The following is a 20,558-nucleotide window of genomic DNA, read 5'->3' on the forward strand; positions in this document are numbered from 1 at the left end:
CTTTACACACGGATGAGAATACTGTTGGCTGGGGTAGATAGACATTTTCTCCTGGTGGGGAAATTAGCAGGAAGAATCTATCCCAAGTTTCTTTTTTTCAGGCAAGAAGAATCCTAACTTTGTCCTAAAAGGTGTGATACAACCGTTGATAAGTTGGTACTGGGACTGAAAATGAAATGGAGAGACTGTTCTGGTAGCAGGGGAGGAAATATCAGTATTATGTAGTTGTTAATGATACTTTCCTTCTCCTTTTTGGGTTAATGTTAGTATTCCCTGCCTTGCTTTGCTATAAATATTTACAATTACACAAAATAAAAATGGGATGTTCCAAAGGGTGGGAAAATCACAGTGACTATTTAGGATTCTCATCCTTTCTTTCATCTACATAATCAAGGAAGAAAGCTGTTGTAGAAGTGGGGATAGAGAAGTTAAAACACAGCTTGCCCAGCTGGCAAGTTTAAAGTTGCAACCCAACATGCAGATCTGGGGATGTGGCCAGCCTGGCAATAGAATCTGCCCCATTTTTCAACCCTCTAATGGCAAAAACTGCACAAACCTGTTTTGCGGAGAGAAGAGATATATGGACCAGTCTTCCCGTAACTCACACCAGTCTGGCTTATAGACTTCCATCATCTTCCGGATGCGAAAGCACAGGGTCTGGAGAGACACAGCAGAAGCAAGTGCCACTGATTACCTTTCACATGGTAGGGAGGCTGAACTTGAAGATGGATTTGTGGTTTCCAACAGCACTGTGGTGTAACCCCAGGTTCCTTCCACCCACATACTCACATAATCTATCTCTTCATCATCCTCTCCCCGTTCCTTGCGGTTGTTCATCTTTGGGAAGATCTCTTTGGCAATACTGGGCATTTTGCCATTGCAGTCTTGATGCTCACCAGCCCCAGATGCTGCTCCCAGCTTATGGGTCACTCTGTGGCCAGATGGGACAGAGGCCAACTCCAGCAGGTCACAGGAGCCTTTGTTGTCCAGCGAGAGGGTCCGGCGGTGATGAAACACCCTTCCCGTCCTATCTGGGTCCCCATCTGCCACCCTGTGTCTTTCCCCAGACAGGAGGGATTCATGCTCAGCAGAGGGAGGTTTGTGCTTCAGGCTGTGTCCCCTGGCCAGGCTGTTCCAGCTGGAGCGACGACTCCCCCAGGCTCCACTGCAGCCCCAGGCACCATAGTAGGAACTGCGAGAGCTGGACTGTAAGACAGTAGGACGGGGTTTCAGAGACTCTGGGCACAAGGAGAGAGCATGCGATCCTATTTCAGATCACAGGCTTCTCCCTAGCCTCCTAAGCCAGGAGGTTATGATTTTTCAGCCTTTGAGGAAGTTGCATGGTGGGAATTTAGCAGCAATCATTGTAAATCTGACAATAAATCAATAATGAGTTAGCAATGTTGTTGACCACGATTACTTTATAGCACCATCTGTGTGCAAAGCGCTTTGGGGGAAGGTAAATAACAAAGGCAAAGGCCAGGTGCCTGATGTTGTTACACCTGCACAGAGCAAGACTAAAGCTCTCCGAAAATCTCATTGGCAGCTTTTTACACTGCCCTGGGGTAAAGGATAACGCAAGGTACAGGGTGATGGATAATCTGACATACTGCCTTTGAGTTCAGTCTTAGCAAAAGGAAGAAACAAGAGAAACAGGCTTGTTGGTTACAGTCCAGTCCAACCACATCAGTAACTTATCATGTAGTATGTGGCTGCCAGCTCTCCCTGTTTAGAAATAACAGGGGTATGAATCCTCTGAGCACTGATGCAACCCCCAAAGCTGTGTGTTTTAGCGGAAAGCCCAGAAGCTGATGTTACAAAGTGGGTAAGTCTGAGATGCATTGGCTAGACAGCCAGCAGTGCTTGGGGAAGCATTAAGGGGCAGCCGGGCCTACTACGGGGAGCTTCAATTCATGAGTTTTCTCTTCACTGTTACAAAATCTTCCATAAAACTCATATGTTGTGGGACTTGACAGTTTTGGCATCACCCAGTTATTCCTATGCCTTTAACTCACCCATGGCATCATTTTGTATCCTGTGCTCTAGGAAAACAAGGAAAGAGCAAGGGGACAAAACATGTTTCACTCTAAGAAGAAGACTCTGTCTTCTTGCTGTTCCTCCTCTCCCGCCAGAGGAATATAAAAGAGCTGAATTTCCCACACTCAATGGTATATAGGTCAGCAACCTGGAAATTAATAATCTGGAAATGTAGATAAATAATGTGACCGACCTGGCTTCCTAAAAATAGGCAATGTGCTTGTGTTTGAAGTCTACAGCAGCAGTGCAATCCTCCACAGCAATCTCCAGCTGATGGACAGAAAGACAACAGAGTGCTTGGACTTCAAAAGATGGGTACAGCACATTTCTAGTCACTCACCAAGGATCGCTGGTCGTAGGTCATTCTCCCCAGGGACATCACACTGCTCTTCCGGGAGCTGACAGCAACATGGATCTGGTCAGGCTGCAGGGAATTGCGCGAAGAGTTGGTGACATCCCCAGCAGCCAGTGGTGGGTTGGAAGAGGGCAAGGATGGGTCCAAGTGACCATTAGGTGTCACAGGAATTGCACAGAGCTTGGGATCTGAGTGGAAAGATGCAGAAAGAAGAAAGAGAGAGGAAGAAGGTGGGTTCCTCACTACCCAGTGACTGTTTTGGTGTCTAAGCTGTTTAGCATGTTAGCAGCACCTAGCAGAATATTACCTGTTTCGCATCAATCAACATGGATTCCTTCTGATTTAGGATATTGTAGCAAAAACTGAGAAGACTTTGAAGTAATCACCTCAGCCCCCCAAACTGACAGCAGCAGTCCTTGGGGACAGGCAAAGAAGCAGAGTGCTGATCAGGCAGGCTCAGGCTGATGGCCACAGCAAGAAGTCAAACCCTGGCAGCAAGAGGAAGAGTGTGTGCTTCTGCATGCCAAGAACAGACACCTGCATCTTCAGGCCTGAGCAAATACTGTCAGATTGGCCATTTAAAGCAGTTAAGCTGAGACACTGAGGAAGAGACTAAGATGTGAGGAGATCTGCAGCCATCCACGTATCGGGGTCGTCTTTAAATCCGTGCAATCATACTCTTCAACCCAGGCTATCCTACTACACTGGACCTCTTCAAATGATTCATCATTGACCTTGAAGGTCCAAGATACCTCTGAGGGGTATGTTAGGCACTGTGGATGACCATCAACATTTGTCAAGATGGGTGGAGAGGATGGGGTCCTGGATTTTAATGCCTGAAAGGACTGGAAAAATCATCTCTGTTTTGATGAAATTCACATATACTCTCCTGCACACAGTGTCACATCCATGAGTGTAGCAGCAGGCTCCATAACCACTTCCCTATATGCCCTCCTGTGGGTTTGGCTGCTTATATTCAAAGTATGCTCTGATATGGTGCAGCCATGTAACCCAGGATTGCACTGCTGTGAAAACAGCTAAGTTGCCATAAAGAGCTGTGACAAGCCAGCACTAGAGCCACTGCTCCTTGTGGGAGCTGCATTTGAGCTCAGACCTGTGTTTGTGGCCCTTCTCTGGGTTATGCTGTGAGCAGGCTTGTGCTTGTTCTTGCACCTTGCTGATCCCAATCTTGTCTTGCTGACTGGACTTTCTGGCTTGGCCTCAGACCCGCCTCACCACTGTGGACTTGCCTCGCAATCACTGAACTGCTGGCTGACCCTCACTAGTGTCAACAGATCTGCTCTGCTCACCTTGTATATGTACCGTGCCTTTGTCAGTGTGATCCCTGCCCTCCTGCCTGGCTGCCCCCACCACCTCAGCTCCTTGCTCACCATCCATCACAGAGCAAGCTACTCTTGCTGCTCCCTGCCACACAGTCCTGCATGAAGTACAATACCTCTTGCACAAAGACTTGCAGTCTTCAAGGAAAGACTTTGAGGGGTGGAGACCTTACCTGTCAGTCTGTAGGCAGGATGTTCCGACAGTTAATTATCTTTTCTTAAAAATATGTGTCTTTTTTCAGTCTGAATTTGCCTAGCTTCAGCTTCCAACCTTTACAATCTCATTATGCTTTTTCTTCTCAATTAAAGAGCCATCTACCATCAGAAATGTCTCCTTATGTTTGACACTTACAGCATGTGTGATCAAGTCACTCCTCTGGTTTCTCTAAGCTTCATTACCTCTTGCAATAAGACAAGACTTCCAGATTTGTCCGAGTCCTTTTTAAAGTGTTGGTATCCCCTATCCAAATGTGGGTCCAAGATATTGACACAAGTATTCCTTAAATGATGCCCCTGAAGCTAAGCAGGGACAGTCCTACTCCTCAACCCCTAGTTTCTGTTCTGTTGGTCATTCAGGAACTGCTCCCTTTAGCTACCACATTCTTCAGGATGCCATCACAGCTCTGTTTTTCTGCAGATAACACCACAGACTAGCATGAAGTTCAAAATGAAAACTGTAAATTCTTGGAGATTAGAGTAAATTTTCTGCACAATCTGCTTTCAGACTTCTCACTAAACAATGAGACATAAGCAAATATGGCTGTTTGAACTACTGTACCTGAGCCTTCCTCGGCCTCTTGGAACTGATCTAACTCATCCATGTTTGATGAACTCTGATCTTCATCTGAGTATGACCGGTTGGCATCGCCCTGAAACACACAAATTTAGACGTTGGGAACTAATGAACAGAAAAGACTGTTTGTTCTTGTCTTTTGTTGCTGGAACAACTGTAAAACACTCCTTGGCAGCCAGGCATCAATGTGATCATTGGAAAAAGTCTCACATGACCTGAGATGGCTGACATACTGCGCTCGTGCTTTTGGAGGGACAAAGGACTCACACTGGTAGGATAGGGTCTGTTGCACAGGGTGGAAATTGTGAGCTCTCTTCCAAAGGGCTTGTCTCTTTCCTTGCAAGAATTAATACTGTTGGTTTGGGTTGTTTTTTTTAATGAGGCCTACCCTGAACTTTACAAGGGAAATGACAGAAGTGTGATACTTTGGAAGTCCTCCACCCCAGCACCCTCAAAGGTCCTTAGTACCTCAGTACCTCTGTTTCTCCTGATGAGGGCTCAGTGGCAACTCACCTCAGCCTGGAACCCTTCCACAAGAATAGCCACCAGCAGATTGAAGAGGACGTAATTGCCAAATGTCATGAGAGCCACAAAGTAGAGGGATGCCCATGGTGAGGTGGAGGCCATGCCATTATAGAGCACAACATTCCAGTCCTCCTGGGTTAGGATCTACAACCAGGAACAGAGGCCACATAAACATGCAGGAAGAACTCAAAGGGGATTCTCAGAAAAGGACAGTGAAAGGATATGCATCAGGACGACATAGGCCCCTTAACTTCCCCATAACCATACACACACTGTCCCCTGTCACTGTCCAGCTGGGGTAGTGCCCAATAGTTTTAGCTGAGTAAAGAAGAAACAAGAGCAACTGTAAGGACAGTCATGTTCTGAGGTGATGGAGTTAAATATGGGAGTTGCTACACAGTGGTGATATTTGCAAACTGTCTCCTAGGGAAGTAGGAGCATCTCTGTCTGAGAGATATACCAGTTGGTTGGTTACAGCACGCAGTTGTTCCTCCTCCAAACATCACAGGCCAGAGGCTTTTGTGTGGCCCTTAGTGCTGTTAGGAGCAAGTGCAACACACCTCAATGAAAAAAAGCACCTCCTCATCCTCTTCACTTTGCCCTGGCTCACCCATAGAGAGAAAAGTGGGCTTACTTGGAAGACGGTGACAATGGCCCACAGCAGGGAGTCAAAATTCTTCCGATCAGGAACTGTATCTCCTGTGTCTGTCCTGAGGCTGAACTTGCAACCAAATATGTGCATTCCCAGAATGCTGTTGGGACAAGAAGTGGAGATAGTGTCAAACATAAATGCCTCTTCCATCACAACGAGCTCATCAGAGTTATTCTTTTTCCTTCCCAACAATTTAATGTAACGCCAAAAAAGTGAGGGGTAGAACAACACAGCCAGACTTTCGGGACCTATCTGTGAAGAAGGAGCTGCGTATCACACCCCTATAACTCACCAAAACCCCTTGCTTTCCACCTGTACTGCTTCAGAGCTATTCCCACTAAATTGTTCTTCAGTTCTGCTCTCTTCATCATTCTCATTTGCTTTCATTTTTCTTCATTTCCCCACCACTGCATCTGATGAACTTCCTTGGTAGCTTCCTGCCACCTTTCTGCCAGTCAGCCTCCAGTCTGAACTCTTCCTGCAGCCAGTGCTGATTACCAAGAGACTTCACCTATCCTATGATGGGACATGATGCTCAGCATGTGCATTTGGTGGCAGTATTTCTCCAACCCATCCAGGCCAAATCTTCAGCTGCTGAGCCCAATTTAGTGCAGCAGTAACCTCAGCCCTTATGAACAAATAAGTGTTTGTCACTGCTGCCTGAGCCTAGAGCAATGAACAAGATGAGTCATGCAATCATGCTCTGAAGTTGCTGTCCACATGAGCCGTGCAGTGCCCCTCCAAAACACTGTGAGGCAACTAACTACCTCCTCACCTGAATATAAAGATGAAGAGCATGAGGAGCATGCAGAAGGTGGCTACGTTGTCCATAGTCTTCATCAGCACCACAAGCTGTCGGCGCAGTGCGGGCATGAAACGCACCAGCTTCAGCACCCGCAGGAGACGGAAAGTCCTCAGCACAGAGAGCCCCCCATCTGCCTGGCCAATGATCTCCCAGATGCTATGCCCCAGAGAGGCACAAAGGAGTACAAGGAACAAAATGAAAGACAAGTGAATGAACAGAAGACAGAGAGAAAAAAACAATGCTAATCCTAGTTTTCACCTCTACATTGGCAGCAAATATAGAGGGATCAGAAGGAAAATCTGTTTGAGCAAGACAGAATTAGAAGCATATACTATAAGCATGTACTTATATATAGAAAGCTGCATTTCTCCCTTCAGATGAACATGGCACTGCATGTTACAGGAGTGAGGAAGGGACTGCAGCATTAAATTCCAGAAAGACAGGTTCTTCTATCACACATTAAACGTTTTTTTAATATCTCACAGCTAATATTTGTTGTGGATTTACAAGGCAATCACAATTGCCTCCATTCTACAGAGGAGAGAACTGAGGGGCAGAAATGCTATGGGCTTGCCTAGGGTGATTCACCAAATATTGGGAAAAGACATCTTGTTCTCCCTATTCCTGGTCTTGTGCATCAGTTCAGCTCCTCCTAGTATAGGTGCTAAATCCTTTTGAAAAGGCACATGGAAATGTGCAAGCTCTTTGGAATTCTTTTCTATGAATATTTCAGTTGATCCCCATGGCCCTTGTCACCTGATGATGACGATGATACTGTCAAAGATGTTGTAGGGGTTGCGGAGGTAATCAAAGAGACCAAAAGCAGCAAGTTTCAGGATCATCTCCAGGGCAAACATGCTCGTGAAGACAACGTTGCTGATCTCCAAGATGTTGGTCAATTCCTCTGGCTGGACAAAAAGCAAATTCAGAGAGTCAGAACTGAAAGAACCCTGAAATTATGGGAAATAAAGTGCCACCCTTCCCAGGGGACAGGCTTCGTAGGGAGCTGTGAGGCTTCCATGGGTGAGATTAGAGCTGGATAGAACCACTTGCACACCAAATCCTTTGCACATTTACTACCTTCATCCTAGATTACGTATCTAACAAATTCTTTCACTACAGATGGTCAGGAGCCCCACAGCCATTTACACAGACAAAGCTGACCAAGTGTCTCCCACATCCCACTGCACACCCAGCTAAAGGCTGCTTTATTTGTGCAAAGAATTTGAGTGTTTTTCTTAAGCAGGGCAAAAGTGCTGATCTGTGGGCCCCTCTTTCTTCAAGGACTTCTTCCTCTGAGGTTTCCACATGCAGCTAGAACATTCTTTTGCTGTCATTCTGAAAATGTTTGAATGATAGGAAAACAGTTCCCCATCTTCCTCTAAATCTCACTGCACTTCTCCACCCCTTTTCCCTCTATTTTTGTCTTTATCATTTTTCTTTCCCCCACTTCCCACTAAATCCTTCATATACATTAGTTCTCTGTTCTTGCTCCAGCAGCCTTTTCTCATGCCTCTATCCTTAAAGTAGTCTCAATAATTACCTGTCTATAAGGGAGAGGAAGAGCAGGAAAGAGTGAGAAAAAGAGAAAAATGAACTCCAGGAAAAAAAAAGGAAAATAGGAAAAAAAAAAAAGAAGGCAATCTGACCCTTCTTTCAGCCCCAGTGATACAGCTTTCTCCAGCAGAGACCGATGTGTTTGTGCATATGAAAGAAAGTGTTTTAATGACTCCATCAGTGGAACAAGTCTGAGCAAATTAAATTACTCCTCCTTTTGTTTTCTGAATTAATGAGTTTTTCTTCAGTGTGTGCAGCCTTGGAAACTTCCCTAACAAGGTCAGGAATGGGTCTAGACTGTTTCCTCAGGAATGAAATGTTGCTCCAGAGGGAAACAGAGGCTGCACTGATATCTTTGATGAGGGATGTCAGGATCTTGCCATCGCTGTGAAACAGAGGTAGACTGAATTTGGAATGGACTCACCTGCTCAAAGCACTTCTCACCCAGGGACTAGGACTGCACCAGGCCAAACAGTGAGGGCTGAGGTCTTGAACAAGTGAGAGAAAAACTTCCTCCCAGTATAATGGGTTGCATCTTGGAGCCAAGCTAGGCAAACCATGGTCTTCCGACTGCATGAGACTGCTAGGGCAATTAACTTGATGCTGGACATCACCTTCCCAAGCAGCACCTGAGGGGGACCTGCTCCAGATGAAGGTGTGCCATCTTCCCAAGCAGAGGAACAAGGTATGGCAGCTCCAAGGCACTTCTTCAGGGCTCCTCTGGCCAAAATTTCCATGTTTACCTTGAAGTAGTTATGTCATACCTCAGACAAGTTTACATATTTGATGTTTAATGTACTGTGCCAATGAGCCCCAGCTCCAAGCCTTCAAGGTGGGTCTGATCCAGGCTCTATGGTAGCAGGCAGTACTGTTCTCACTGTTCAGATACCCATGCTGAAAAGGTGGTTGAAGACTTCTTACTTCCTTCATGTTGGTCTGTCTGAGTTATGTGTGGACCACTCTTTTAAGCATCACGTAAAAAGGATGGGAACAAACCTGTAAAAGCCTGGTGTTTGGGGCAAGAGAGGACACACATTCCTGGCACTGCAGAAATGAAAAATCAGTCCCTGCAGGTCAGAACCAGCACTTTTACCATGAGCTCGTTATTAGTGCCCACTAGAACAGCAGTCATGGTCTCTACCTGAGGACTGCAAAATTGCTGTTTTACTGAAGAGCAGCCTTTGTGTTGGCTGTACCCGTTACTCATCTGTTGGAAGGTGAAGTGAGAAAGGAATGTAGCTCTCGGCCTGACCCTCCCCCTGAAGCAGGGGGCTGTTTTAACCCCTTCTCTGGGACCCCCATGGGTCCAGATCCTCCCAGGTGAGTAAATGAACTGGAAACTGCTCCTCACTTCTGTGGCTTTCCATACCCTTTGCTGATTTCTTGCACTCCTTATTGCAGATTTTTATTGAAATACTCTATTTCTTTAAAATAAAGGAGATGGCTCAATTTCCATCCATAATTATATTTGAATAACAAAACCATCCTGAAAAGGAGGGGGGGAAGAAGGGGAAATAAGACTGAAGAGAGAGAAACAAAAAGCAAGTGCACATAAGAAGGGAGAGATGAAGATTACTTCGTGGAGAGCCAGCCAATAATGACACTTGCTGGGAACATGAGGTCCATATGCTAAACAGAGATGTCAATTTCAGCCTGAATCCAATGATTGTCAGTGAGAATGAGCAATGTATAAAAGCAACAGGCTATGATGGTGGATTATCCTCCCCTCAGCTGTCCAGACATTCTCTCTCAAGGAATTGATGTTTGAAAAGCCATGCTTGCATCTCGCTTGTGGAAAAGGTCATCTGTTCCCCTGTCTCTCCTTCCCTCCCTGACATCTGTTTCTCTAGGCAAGCCTCCACCTGTTAGTCTTTTTCTAATGGGCCATCAATCAGCCCCAGCAAAGCATACTTCCTAGAGAGAGGGGCAGGAAAGACTGAGCAGGGAAAGGAAGGAGAGATGGGCAGAGAGAAAGGCAGCGAAGGAAGAATCAAAAAACAAAGTAAAAAAAAAAAAAACAACCTTAAATAAACTCACTGGCACCCACAAGAAGTAGAGGAGAGATTTTTTTTTTATTACTTTTTTCTTTTTAATGGAGTAGGGTTTTTCCTGGAGAAGGAAGAGCAACACAAAAGGACGGAACTCAGGAAAACGAAGAGAAAAAGAGAGGACTATGTTGGAGAGGTACACTCCCTGGATAAAAGACACATTACTGCTGTTTCTGGAGATACAAATAATTCAGCACTGTGCAAAGAGCCAGAAGCTGGGAGCCAGGGCTGCAGGGCTGGGGACACCAGGGTCCGTGTCTTGTGTGGGGGTGCCCTCGCACATGAGGCACTGTGGCCATGAATGGCAGTGGACACAGCTGGTACAGGGGACTCTCTCTGGCCAGGGAAGTGTGGACTTAATGAGGCAGGCAAGTGAAAAGGGAAAAAGTGGTCTGATAGATTGGTTTACCCATCACACTAAGAGAGAAACTTGAACAAAACTGTGGGAGATGAGTATTAGGGTGAGAAGGGTGGCTCGAAGGGGAGAGAAATCACAGAGGGGAAAGCATGCCCAGAGACAGTGTTTGAACCAGGCTGGTTCAATTACTCTGCATACAGATCTCTTTCTAAATCTATGAAACTACCCAATTCTTCATGGCACAAAATCCTTCATCCCTAACAATGCAGATCAAATACTGAGCATGAAATGTATGAATCAGATCTATTTTAGAGCTCCTGCCCAGTGATCAGAAACTAGAACTGGGGCAATAGAGGGCAGCAGCTCAGCTTTTTTCCCCGTTTCAGTTTCTTACTTATATTAGAGTTCTTATGTCAGATTAGACTGAAAAAGTAATTAGTCCATTAACTGACAGGAACCAGAAACTGAAGCACTGTCAAAAAGGTTTTCATAGGGAAGTCTGCTGCTTCCCTGGGGCCGGGGTAAGGGACTTCACCAGAAAACCCACTCATCTCATTCAGCTCTGCAGCTACTACCCTTTATTAGTCTTCCAGGTGGGCAATGAGGAAATCAATTCAAGAAGCCTGAGGAGACTCAATAAGGACTCAGTGCCTTGGGGTTTACAGTTTGGGAGCTCAAGTAGTGTTCTTGTCCTTCCTGCCAGTCACCATCAGTGATAACGGTTACAACAGAAGAATCTCAGTAATTAAATACGGGCTCCGTGACTGGTGTCAGTGTCGTAACTTGGGGTTTTTTGATCAATGGCCAATCTACATGGCATCAGTCCTATGAGCAGTAGATGGGGTACGCTTGTCCCAAAGGGGGAAAAGGATTCTAGCTAACAGAGCTTATAGACAGCACTTTCAATGAGGCTAGAAAGGGAAAGGGGGCAACACTAGGCTCGCTAGACATGAGCCACAGGGTAGTGTGCCACTGTTGGAGTCCTGATCCACAGGGCAACTTAAATGCATTTATGCCAATGCCTGCAGCATGAGCAACAAAGAAGAGTTGAAAGCCATTGTGCAGCAGGGAAATCATGACATAATTGACATCACAGAAACACGATGGAATGATTTGCATGATTGGAGTGCTGCAATGGCTGGCTACAAGCTCTTCAGAAGGGATAGGCAAGGAAAAAGAGGTGGTGGGGTTGTGTTGTATGTCAGGGAGTGCATCAACTGCCTTGAACTCAGTGTTGTGAGTGAGAAGGCTGAATGTTTGTGGGTGAAGATCAGGGGGAAGGCCAATGAAGCATATCCTGGTAAGAGTCTGTTATAGACCACCCAGCCAGGATGAAGCTACAGATGAAGCGTTCTTCAAACAACTGGGAGAAGTTTCACTATCGCTTGCCTTTGTTCTCGTGGGGGACTTCAACCCGTCACTTGTCTGCTGGAAGTACAACACAGCAGAGAAGAAACAATCCAGGAGGTTCTTGGGGGGTGGGGAAGATAACTTCCTAACCAGCTGGTTAGTGAGCCAACTAAGGGAGATGCCTGGCTGGATTCGCTGTTTGCAAACAGAGAGGGACTGGCAGGTGACGTGATGTTTGGAGGCTGTCTTGAGTAAAGCAAACACAAATGATTGAATTTTCAGTCCTTAGAGAGGTCAGGAAGAAGGTGAGCAAAACCTCCACCTTATACTTCTAGAGGGCTGACTTTGGCCTGTTTAGCACATTGGTTGGCAGAACTCCTTAGGAAACGTTACTGAAGGACAAAGGGGTTCAGGAAAGCTGGACACTTCAAGAATGAAATACTTAAGGTGCAGGAGCAGATGGTCCCTATGTGCTGAAGATCAAACTGGTGGGCAAGAGACCAGCCTGAATGAACATGGAGATAGTGCTGGAACTCAGGAAAAAAATGAGAATTTATCATCCGTGGAAGAAGGGACTGTCACCCCATGAGAAGTACAAGGATGTTGTTAGGTTATTTAGAGAGAAAGTCAGAAAGGTGAAAGCACAGATGGAACTAAATCTGGCCACTGCCATAAAAGATAGTAAGAGTACTTTTACAGATATATTAGCAATAAAAGAAGGGCCAAAGAGAACCTCCATCCTCTGCTGGATAGTACGGGAAAGCTAGTGACTGAGGATGAGGAAAAAGCTCAGGTACTTAATGCTGCCTTTTCCCTCAGTTTTTAACAGTCACCAGCCATCCTCAGGGTACTCAGTTCCCCAAGCTGGATGGCAGACACATGGAGCTGACTGAAGTCCCCATAAATGATTAGCGACCTCCTGCTCCACTTAGGCGTACACAAGTCTATGGGGCCAGATGGGTCCCACACAAGAGTGCTTAAGGAGCTGGCAGAGGAGCTTGCTAAGCCACTCTCCAGCATCTATCAGCAGTCCTGGTCTCTAGACCCTCTAGGGCAGATCCCTGAGGACTAGAGATTGGCAGATGTGACACCTCTCTACAAAAAGGGCGGGAAGGAAGACCCTGTGAATTACAGGCCTGTCAGCCTCACACAGTGCTGGGGAAGGTGGTGGAGCAGATGATCCTAAGTGAGATTATAAAGCATGTGAGGGAAAATGGAGGGATTAGGCTAGTCAGCATGGGTTCGTGAAGGGCAGGTCCGGCTTGATCAGCCTGGTTTCCTTCTACAATAGGGTGACCTGTCTGGTTGATGAGGGAAGGGCTGTGGATATTGTGTATGTGTATTTAAGTCAAGCATTTGACACTGTCTCCCACAGTATTCTCCTGAAGAAACTGGCTGCTCATGGCCTGGATAGGTGCATTCTTTACTGGGCTGGAAACTGGCTGGATGGCCAAGCCCAAAGAGTGGTGGTAAATGGTATCACTTCTAGTTGGCAACCAGTCACTAGGGTTGTCCCTTAGGGCTCAGTATCAGGGCCAGTGCTGTTTTGTACCTTCACTGATGATCTGGATGAGGGGATTGAATGCACCCTCAGTAAATCTGTGGACAACATGGGGCTGGCTGTGAGTGTTGATCTGCTGAAGGATAAGGGAAGCTCTGCAGAGGGATCTGTTATGGGAACAGGCATCCCAGGAAATGGTGATATGGATTAGTGGTGGCTTTGGCAGTCCTGGGGTAATGGTTGGACTTGGTCTTAAAGGTCTTTTCTAACCTAGTTGATTCTATGATTCTGTGACTATCCTGACCACCATGAAATCCCGGCAGGAGAAGTTTCTCTTAACCAGGAGTAAAATTACAACCGTCTAGAAACTGAAGAGTAATTGATGTGATCTAAGCAGACCAGCCCTACAAAACCTGCACATCACTGCCTCTGAGAACATGAGAGAGAAATATTCCATAAAGGGGTCACTCCAGACTCCGTTTTTACTCACTATTTCAAAGTCACTTGACAATAATCAGAAAAGGCATAGAAATCAACCACTGAAAATACCAACTAGCTTTTACTTACTCTAATCACCACCCCACAACCAATGCAGAATTTTGTGATGTCTTGTTATACCCTCGTTTTACAAGACTGAAATAATGCGGTTTCATCTACCACCCCAGGGAGACTGTTCCATCATTTACTAAATGTCAGCATGATGAGCTGGCTTGGACATTTGCTGAATGTTTCTGACAAGCAGCAAATAGTAAAAAAGAGAAGCAATAACTGTAAAATATGAACTTCTGGATGCAATAACGGCTGGTTTAAAGGGAAATCACATAGGCTATATGATATGAAGGTACTGATCCAGAGAGCTTCTATAGTTAGGAAACAAGGGATCGTCTCCTGATCCACACAAGACCTCATAAAGTATTACAGTATCACAGTATGCTAGAGATTGGAAGGGACCTCAAAAGATCATCCAGTCCAATCCCCCTGCCAGAGCAGGAACACCTAGATAAGGTTACACAGGAATGTGTCCAGGCGGGTTTTGAATGTCTTCAGAGAAGGAGACTCCACAGCCTCCCTGGGCAGCCTGTTCCAGTGTTCTGTCACCCCCACTGAGAAGAAGTTTCTTCTCAGGTTTAAGTGGAACCTCTTGTGTTCCACTTTGTACCCATTGCCCCTTGTCCTATCACTGTTTGCCACTGAGAAGAGCCTGGCTCCATCCTCGTGACACTCCCCCTTTATATATTTATATACACTAATAAGGTCACCCCTCAATCTCCTCTTCTCCAAACTATAGAGACCCAGCTCCCTCAGTCTTTCCTCATAAGGGAGATGCTCCACTCCCTTAATCATCTTAGTTGCCCTGCGCTGGATTCTCTCCAGCAGGTCCCTGTCCTTCTTGAACTGAGGGGCCCAGAACTGGACACAATATTCCAGATGTGAAATTTTGGGACTGGTTTGAAGCACTTCAACTCCAATAAATTATTCTACCGATCATCTGGAAAATTTTCTCAGCACAAGAATTGTTTTTTGCACAAAAACACTCCAAGTGCGGGGTTAGAAATAAGGGAAGCTGTGACAACTCAGGGCATCTGTGAAAAGCCCAGTGAATGCTGGGGACAGTCCTTGAATCTCCAAAATCCATCCAGGGTGAGGGACCTCTACTTTGGTGCACTTTGCCTCCACATTGTCCTAAATACAAAGGAGGACACAGGACGTTCCTGAATCATAGAATGGTTTGAGTTGGAAGAAACCTTAAAGCTCATCCAGTTCCAAGCTAGTACATGCTGCTGCTGAAGGATCCCAACTCCTTTAGCTCAGGTTCTGATGTACAAGGGAATACTGTGAGTAGATACTGGAGAAGATAAACCAAGTTATCCTGCAATTGTCTCATTGGCTACTAATGGCAAAGAAACTTGAGTCCAACAGGCCATGCAAGAAACATAAGAGAAAGGTATCCTGGGACATTCAGCTGGGACCAGTCCTTCATCTGAAAGCTGAATAAGGGAGAAAAGCAAGCACCACCACCACATCCTCTGTGAATATTTTAAAAAGTGAGCCTCTTAGAAGATCCTTCTGGACAGCCACAAGCATCTAATATTTTCCATGCTGGATTTTAAAAATAGGCATTTCCAAGTAGAAGCAGATCTGAAGAACTGCAAAAAATATTTCAAGGAGGACAAAGCTTGAAATGACTGATTTTGGTTTGTGCAATGTCCCAGCAATATCTGAAGACTTAATATTGAGAATATTATATGGTATAATGCACACTGATGGATCTGGATAAACTTATCTATTTACAAGTGGTAACTTGTGATAAGCTTAAGAATTAAAAATGACTCACAGCAGTGCAGTTTGTCCCAAAATGAGTTTATTTCTTTCACAAGAAATGCACAAGGAGATGGGAAACTGCCCTGGCCACGTATATAGAAAAGGATAAGAGGACTAGACTCATAAGCTAAACAAAGCCAAATTCCACGGTGATTTGGATTCGAGTAAAGTGGTTTGAGTTGCTGAGGCTAAGTGACAGACACTGTGACTATTAAACCCCTGACTTGTAACAAACAGATAATTTTAGTTCATGCTGTTCTTTCTGTTGGTCAAGGCTCAGGAAGTGAAGGTGAGACTTGCACATCGGCTCTGGCTCCCAGGTTCCTGTGTTTCTGAAGCTGAACCTTGTGCCTGTACAGTCTGTCTCACTCATTATTAACCTGATGGTTGGTGGGTGCTTTGGTCACTGGACCAACTCACCAGTGTATAGCTTGTGAACAAGTGGAGCAGCACTGCTCAAACCTGTGACACTTTCACACGTCTTCTTGCCCAACCAGGTATGTCCCCAGAATGTGGCTGGGGTTGTGACCTCCCACCAGAAAATAGAAGAGGTCTCTGTATGCATTAACTCTGGGCCAAGACATCTGTATGATGAAGTAGCTGAAGCAACAGAAGCTACTTCAGTCATAGGATGTCATCACCCTGCAAAACACAGATCCCTGTTTTGGGGTTTTTTTTTTTTGCTGGAAATCTTTCTGTGAAATTTGTGTTTCTGGGAGAAAAAATAACAAGAAAAAAGCAAAACAAAACAAAGGAAGAAGAGAAAAGGAGGTGAAGAAGTACCAGTCTGAGATGTACTGATCACATGGCTTAAGGAACACTGAAAGAAAGCAAAGGGAAGTGTATATGCCTGTGTGCTTTCGAGTTAACTGCTTTCTGAAAAGGACCTCGAATACATGGTATGGTCTGCATTATTTTTAACCTTGTGTCAGGATTCACTGTACATATTTTAAATAAACAGGCTACACCACGTATTTCTGCTATGATCAATTCAGCTGGCATAACTTTCTAGCAGAAAGAGCATGCAGGGTCATAAGCTTTTCCTAGCTACTTAAGGATAAAAAGTGGTAACATGACTTTAAGGACATGTCATTAACAGCCCACTACTAGAAGCCCCAAGGCTGCAGGCAGATCCTACTCTGCTTCAGGCTGTACAAACCCAGCAGAGGTGGCCTTGAACGGCTTAAATTTGCACACAGGTTTGCCAGAACATGACAGTGAATTCTCTACCTCCAGCTCAACTATTTTTCTGCTAAATGCTTAAGTCACGCTGTCTCCAATAAACTAAAATGAACAATGGTTTTCCCTGCTTGCTGCTCACATCTTTAAAATATCAGTGGGCAGTTTTCATATTTTCCTGGGCTTCAACCCTTAGTCATCTCTCTGCTATGTGTTAAATGCATTGCTCTTTTTTATCTACTTTCATGAGTCAACCCCTCCAGTCACTTTTCCATTCCTCTCTCCTCTGAGCTCCTACCAGTATTTTTCTGGTATGGAAGCATCCAGTGCAGTTTTCCGTTCTGGGTTCAGATTTCTCACCCTTGTATCAGAAACTAGCTGGGCTTTGAAGACTGGTCTAACGCTTGGTATGTGGGTGGGATCCAGACATATGAGGCTTCAAATACTGGCTCACACGCTATGTTGCCTCAAACAGGGAATTTAAGGTACTCTGGGTCTAAAGATATCTCCATCCTGATACAGCAAAGGGCAAATCATAATGCCTTGCTTGAACCAGATTCACTGCCTGTCTCTTTGCTACCCGAGACTGTGTTCAGGACTAGACTTCACCTTGGTTCCAAAGCTTCAATGCAGTCAGCATTTCAGTAGTGGAGTGATCCCCTATTTTTGTGATTTGGGCAGGCTCATGGAGTGAATCATGGTCACATTCAGGCAGCGTAGACCTGAGACATGCATGTACAACGTGGACTCCTTTAATGCAAAGTGCAGCAGAGCTACCAGCAATACAGATGCAAGGTCATGGGGCATGCTTAACATCCTCTGAAGCTAGCTCTGCACATCACAAAATGGACACAGCCTCTGTTTCCCAGCTATAAAATAAGAACACACAATCCTTCTCCATATCATAAGTCTGTCATTTGGATAAAGTGTGCTGCTAACTCAGAGCTGTCTAAAAACTATTGACATGAAAGTCAAACCTGTGCCCACACCTGCTATTTCTGACCCATCCATCACTCCTTGCTGCCAGGACAAAGGAAAGGCTCAACCCATCTGAGCCCCCAAAATGACTGGACATGGGAGGTGGTATCTTTCCTAGCTTTCTTGTATAGTTAGACTGTGCTCAGGCATCTCTTAATTAAGCTGGAAAGGCTAGCAAGCTGATTGATAGATTTGAATTGACATGCTGGTGAAGTGCCTGTGACATCCCCAGAGGGCGCATTAAATAAACCAAATAGACTAAGGATTCAGTAAGCTAATGAAGAGGGAAATTAGAAAGATATGAGGAAGATGGAAGACATGAGGGTGAAGGAGAAAGAAGAATATGGGAAGACAGGGTAAAAAAGAAAAACAGATGGATAAAAGTAAGTAGGAAGGAGGAAAAGAGAGGGGCCGAGAGGAGGTGAGAGGGAAATACACAAAGACAGTGAACAGGATTAAGTGCGGGGGAAAGGAAGAAAAGACCATGCAAGATCCTGAGGATTCTCCAAAGCCATGCTGGGACCATCTGTGCTGCAGCCTGGAGTCCAAATTGTTCAATCTCTTCTTCCACCTAGTTGCATTAACTGCTTAGCAAGGTCATAACCCCCAGCAGGACTCACCTGTCCCCTCTGCCCACTCATGCCCTAAGGTGCCTTACCTGCTCATGGTGCTCGATGCCCATGCTGATAGTGTTCACTAGGATTGCAATCATGATCCCACGGTTGAAGTACTTGCTGTCCACAATCACTCGAAGCTTGATCCTCACTTCTCGCCACATATCACTGCAGAGCTTCAGCCGTCCACCTTCTTCCACCTCCTCCTCCTCCTTCTCCAGCACCGAGGCACCCTGGTCCTCTCTGCTGCCCTCTCCCTCTTCTTTGCTGGCTCCTCCGTCCTCCTGCTCTGAGTCAGTGTTATCCAGGACAGAGAGCCTTCGGGATGCTTCATGCTCCACCCTATGGCATCGGGGGCAGTTGGTGGGATCAGAGGTTGCTGTCACAGCAATGGGCTGGACAAAGCCCTGAGGAGGGCAGTCAAGAGAGTTGTGCTGCTGGCAAAGCCCTGGGGAGAAAAATGAACATGCTTAAAGGAGGAGGCTTTGAAAAAGACACTGAAACTGGGCACATGTTTGACTTTTGGGTATTTAGACAGGGTAACTGGGCTTTTTAGTGGTAAAGACGATTAAGCACTGGCACATCATCTCAAGGCTAGCAATAAAAGCCATTGCCGTTACAGGCTTTACACTGGCTGTGTCACCAACAGGCATGGTACTGTTCAGCTGCCAGTGATTAGGCTCAATAGGGGTTTGCATCCATCAGGGGAGGAACTGTTTTGGCTGATGCAGGAGTCACAGCTTGAGACTCAGTAGCTTGTGTTACATGGGAACTGATGGAAAAACAATCACGAGGGCTGATTTTTGGCCTGAACTGCTACAAGTGGGGTCCAAGAACTTGCATGCTGAGCTGAACTCTCTAAATTAGAGAAGCTACATTAGCAAAGTATCTCAAGAAGCAAGAAAAGGTAGCTCAAGAACACTTCCTCCTGATAGTCAATGTGCTCTGAGTCAGAACAGATCTCCTGACTTTACTGAGAAAGCTAAGTTTGTGTTCCTCAGCCCTCCAAGTTGGGCCTGGAACATTAAATAGATATGAATCAATTAATTCATTAACTTAGTGCATGAAGGCTGCAGAAACTTTTCTCCCAGCAAGTAAAGAAAATGAAAGACTGAATATGCAAGACCAGCTGAAGGAAAATACGCTTTTTGCTTGTTAGTGGGAGCATAACTTAGGAAAGGCATTGGAAGCAGTTGATACTAACTCTATAAACCCATTTTTACTGTTACTTTTCAGGCCAGTAATCCAATTTACATGGTATCTCATATCTAATTTTACACAACAGTATGTGCTCCCATCAAGAGAAATTGTCTCATTGTCCTTGCCTAAGTTCTTCAGCATTGCTCCCTTGGTTCAGGAGACACCCGTTACAATTCTACTCCCTTTGTCTCTCTCTTATAGCACAGCAACTCACTTTTGGCAGAGAACTTTGGGGGATCTGCTATGTCACCAAGTCAAATCCTTAGTCCCACTTTGTCATATCACTGTAACACTTCTCTCTCCCAAACTGCTGTCCTTACCCTGCTATATACCAGACCTGGAGCCCTTTACTAGACTCCGGGTTTTAGACCTGGCTTTCTCATGTTTGCTGGAGACCCCTGTTTCATTCCCATTCTCACTGTTCATCCCCACCTTGCAAGTCTAGTGCACTGGCCATGGCCCCATGCTCACTGTGGCCAATGTTAATTCTAATTCTGTGCTTTGTGGGCACAGGTCCTTTGGCAGCCTGGCACATAGAGATGATCCCAGTTACGCTCACGTTTCTGCTACTGGCATTTCCATCTTTACACATGCAATCCTTACTGTAGTGCCTCTGGCTTTTCCTGTTCATGCCTAGCTTGGCACTGCTTGGCTGCACATGGCCCTGGCGCCGGCTCTGTATGCTGTTATACAGCCCAAGGGTGCGGCGTTTGGCTTTGCGCATGATGTGGCAGATGTATTGGAAGATCTCCTCATAGCAGTCTCCTGGCTCCATGTAGCTGGCAACAGTGCTGGAGGAGAGATACCGGGCCCTCTGTTCCTGCATCAGCTGGTGCTCCCGCTGCTTGGTCTCTGAGAACTGTGTGGCAATGACCACCAGGCACAAATTGATCATGAAGAAGGAGCCCACCTAGTAGTAAAGGATAAGAAGGAAAAATCAATGC

At 45.6% G+C, this 20,558-nt stretch overlaps 1 protein-coding gene across 7 annotated transcripts in view; it reads right to left on the reverse strand.

Annotated features, from left to right (window-relative positions):
* CACNA1I (calcium voltage-gated channel subunit alpha1 I) overlaps positions 1-20,558 on the reverse strand; it is a 152,332-nt gene that overhangs the window by 24,458 nt on the left and 107,316 nt on the right. For all 7 annotated transcript variants that reach the window (XM_061363959.1, XM_061363949.1, XM_061363919.1 and 4 more), the window contains 10 exons: positions 20,218-20,524; positions 18,459-18,862; positions 7,264-7,415; positions 6,478-6,663; positions 5,685-5,802; positions 5,039-5,194; positions 4,511-4,601; positions 2,378-2,580; positions 790-1,206; positions 557-657 (listed from right to left, as the gene is read on the reverse strand). In XM_061363959.1, the coding sequence (XP_061219943.1) occupies positions 557-657; positions 790-1,206; positions 2,378-2,580; positions 4,511-4,601; positions 5,039-5,194; positions 5,685-5,802; positions 6,478-6,663; positions 7,264-7,415; positions 18,459-18,862; positions 20,218-20,524 (2,135 nt within the window). The remainder of the gene's footprint in view (positions 1-556; positions 658-789; positions 1,207-2,377; positions 2,581-4,510; positions 4,602-5,038; positions 5,195-5,684; positions 5,803-6,477; positions 6,664-7,263; positions 7,416-18,458; positions 18,863-20,217; positions 20,525-20,558) is intronic.

The sequence above is a fragment of the Neopsephotus bourkii genome, unplaced genomic scaffold (assembly GCF_033783945.1).
Source record: "Neopsephotus bourkii isolate Nb327-2 ecotype Australia unplaced genomic scaffold, CSIRO-AGI_Nbou_v1 NB_107, whole genome shotgun sequence".
Lineage (NCBI taxonomy): Eukaryota > Metazoa > Chordata > Aves > Psittaciformes > Psittacidae > Neopsephotus > Neopsephotus bourkii.